The sequence below is a fragment of the Octodon degus genome, unplaced genomic scaffold (assembly GCF_000260255.1).
Source record: "Octodon degus isolate 3935 unplaced genomic scaffold, OctDeg1.0 scaffold00186, whole genome shotgun sequence".
In the NCBI taxonomy this organism is placed as follows: Eukaryota; Metazoa; Chordata; class Mammalia; order Rodentia; family Octodontidae; genus Octodon; species Octodon degus.
The window spans coordinates 1,161,187-1,162,879 of NW_004524762.1; the positions used below are offsets into that span (position 1 = coordinate 1,161,187).

At 43.8% G+C, this 1,693-nt stretch overlaps 1 protein-coding gene across 1 annotated transcript; it reads left to right on the forward strand.

The window, feature by feature from the left end:
- Positions 1-525: 525 nt before the first annotated feature.
- On the forward strand, positions 526-1,012 carry LOC101584118 (60S ribosomal protein L27a). The gene has a single exon (XM_004643919.3). It carries the CDS (start codon positions 531-533, stop codon positions 975-977), a length of 447 nt encoding a protein of 148 aa, XP_004643976.1. The 5' UTR covers positions 526-530; the 3' UTR covers positions 978-1,012.
- The last annotated feature ends 681 nt before the right edge of the window (positions 1,013-1,693 follow it).

Genomic DNA, 1,693 nt, shown 5'->3' on the forward strand with positions numbered 1-1,693 from the left:
ATTAAAATAACACTGAGATTCATCTCCAGAAAGAAAGGCTGTCATCAAGAGATCAACCGACAATAAATGCTGGCAAGGCTCCATTGCTATCAGGAATGTAAACTGATACGATCATTATGGGAATCAGTATGAAGTTTCCTCAAAAAAGCAAAAATAGAAATTCTAGGTTTAACCCAGGCCCAGGAATGAGACCGTTCGGGCCGCCAAATCCCCATGCGACCGAGAGCCCAGGCCCAGCATGAAACCCTGCAGCAGAACTCCCTGCAGAGAGCTTAGAGGCAAGACCCACCCAGCTGATGCAGGATCAGAACCTCCTGCCAGAGTGGCACAGAGGGTTCAGCTCCAAGGGCTTCAGCAGGAAGAAGTGGAGCACAGCAGCCAGACCCCAGCCACACCCACTTCGACGAGTTTGAACTTGATAGATCCAGACCTGGTGCTAAGGTAATAATAACTCTATCGAAGCTCTACACCAAACATTAGAAGACAGTGGTATACAAAATGACAAAGAGGCTTTCGTCTCGGCCGCCGACATGCCCTCCAGACTAAGGAAGACCCGGAAGCTTCGGGGCCATGTGAGCCACGGCCATGGCCGCATCGGCAAGCACCGGAAGCACCCCGGAGGCCGGGGGAATGCTGGTGGCATGCATCATCACAGGATCAACTTCGACAAATATCACCCAGGTTACTTTGGGAAGGTTGGTATGAGGCATTACCACTTAAAGAGAAACCAGAGCTTCTGCCCAACTGTCAACCTTGATAAATTGTGGACATTGGTCAGTGAGCAGACACGAGTAAATGCTGCCAAAAACAAGACTGGAGTAGCTCCCATCATTGATGTAGTGCGATCGGGCTACTACAAAGTTCTTGGGAAGGGAAAGCTCCCAAAGCAGCCTGTCATCGTGAAAGCCAAGTTCTTCAGCAGAAGAGCTGAGGAGAAGATTAAGGGTGTTGGGGGGGCCTGTGTCCTGGTAGCTTGAAGCTTCTGGACAGGGGGCTTATTAAAATGCTAACAAATGGAAAAAAAAAAATGACAAAGAGAAGGAGTAAAATACATTATCAGACCCCAAGCCCACCTAGAACAAATGCAGAAGACACTAGCATGGAAGAAATTGGAAATCACACACCTGATATCTCTGAAATAATAGTGTCTGAAGTAAAGAAACAACTGCAGAAAGGTATAGAGGAAATCACATCAGAAATAATTTCTTAAGTAAAAACAGAAATGATAGCTATAATGAAAGAAGTACTAAGTGCTTCTAAAGAAGACACAGATGAAAAAATAGAGCAGAATATAAAAATGATGGAATCCTTAAATAAGCAATATAGGAAAGAAATAGAATGTATGAAACAAATTCAAAATGTTATACAGGAAATTAAAACCTCAATCACAAGCTGGCAAAACCGTTTGAATGAAAGTGAAAATAGACTTTCAGACCTTGAAGACACCATTGCAGCTAGAGAAAAAGTAAGAAAAATTCTCTTAAAAACAACTAAGATGCAGGAAAAAATAATTCAACACCTGCAAGATGAAGCAAAGATGAACAATGTGATACTAATAGGCATCAATGAGAAAGGAGTCAATACAAAGGATATAAAAAGAATATGGGCAGGGGCCGGGGAGATGGCTCAGTAAGATAAGCGCTTGACTGGCAAACGCAAGGATCTGAGTTCAATCCCTGGTTCCGCCAAAAAA

Excerpts from the sequence above, each read along its gene's own strand:
- LOC101584118 (XM_004643919.3), top strand. The coding sequence starts at position 531 with ATGCCCTCCAGACTAAGGAAGACCCGGAAGCTTCGGGGCCATGTGAGC.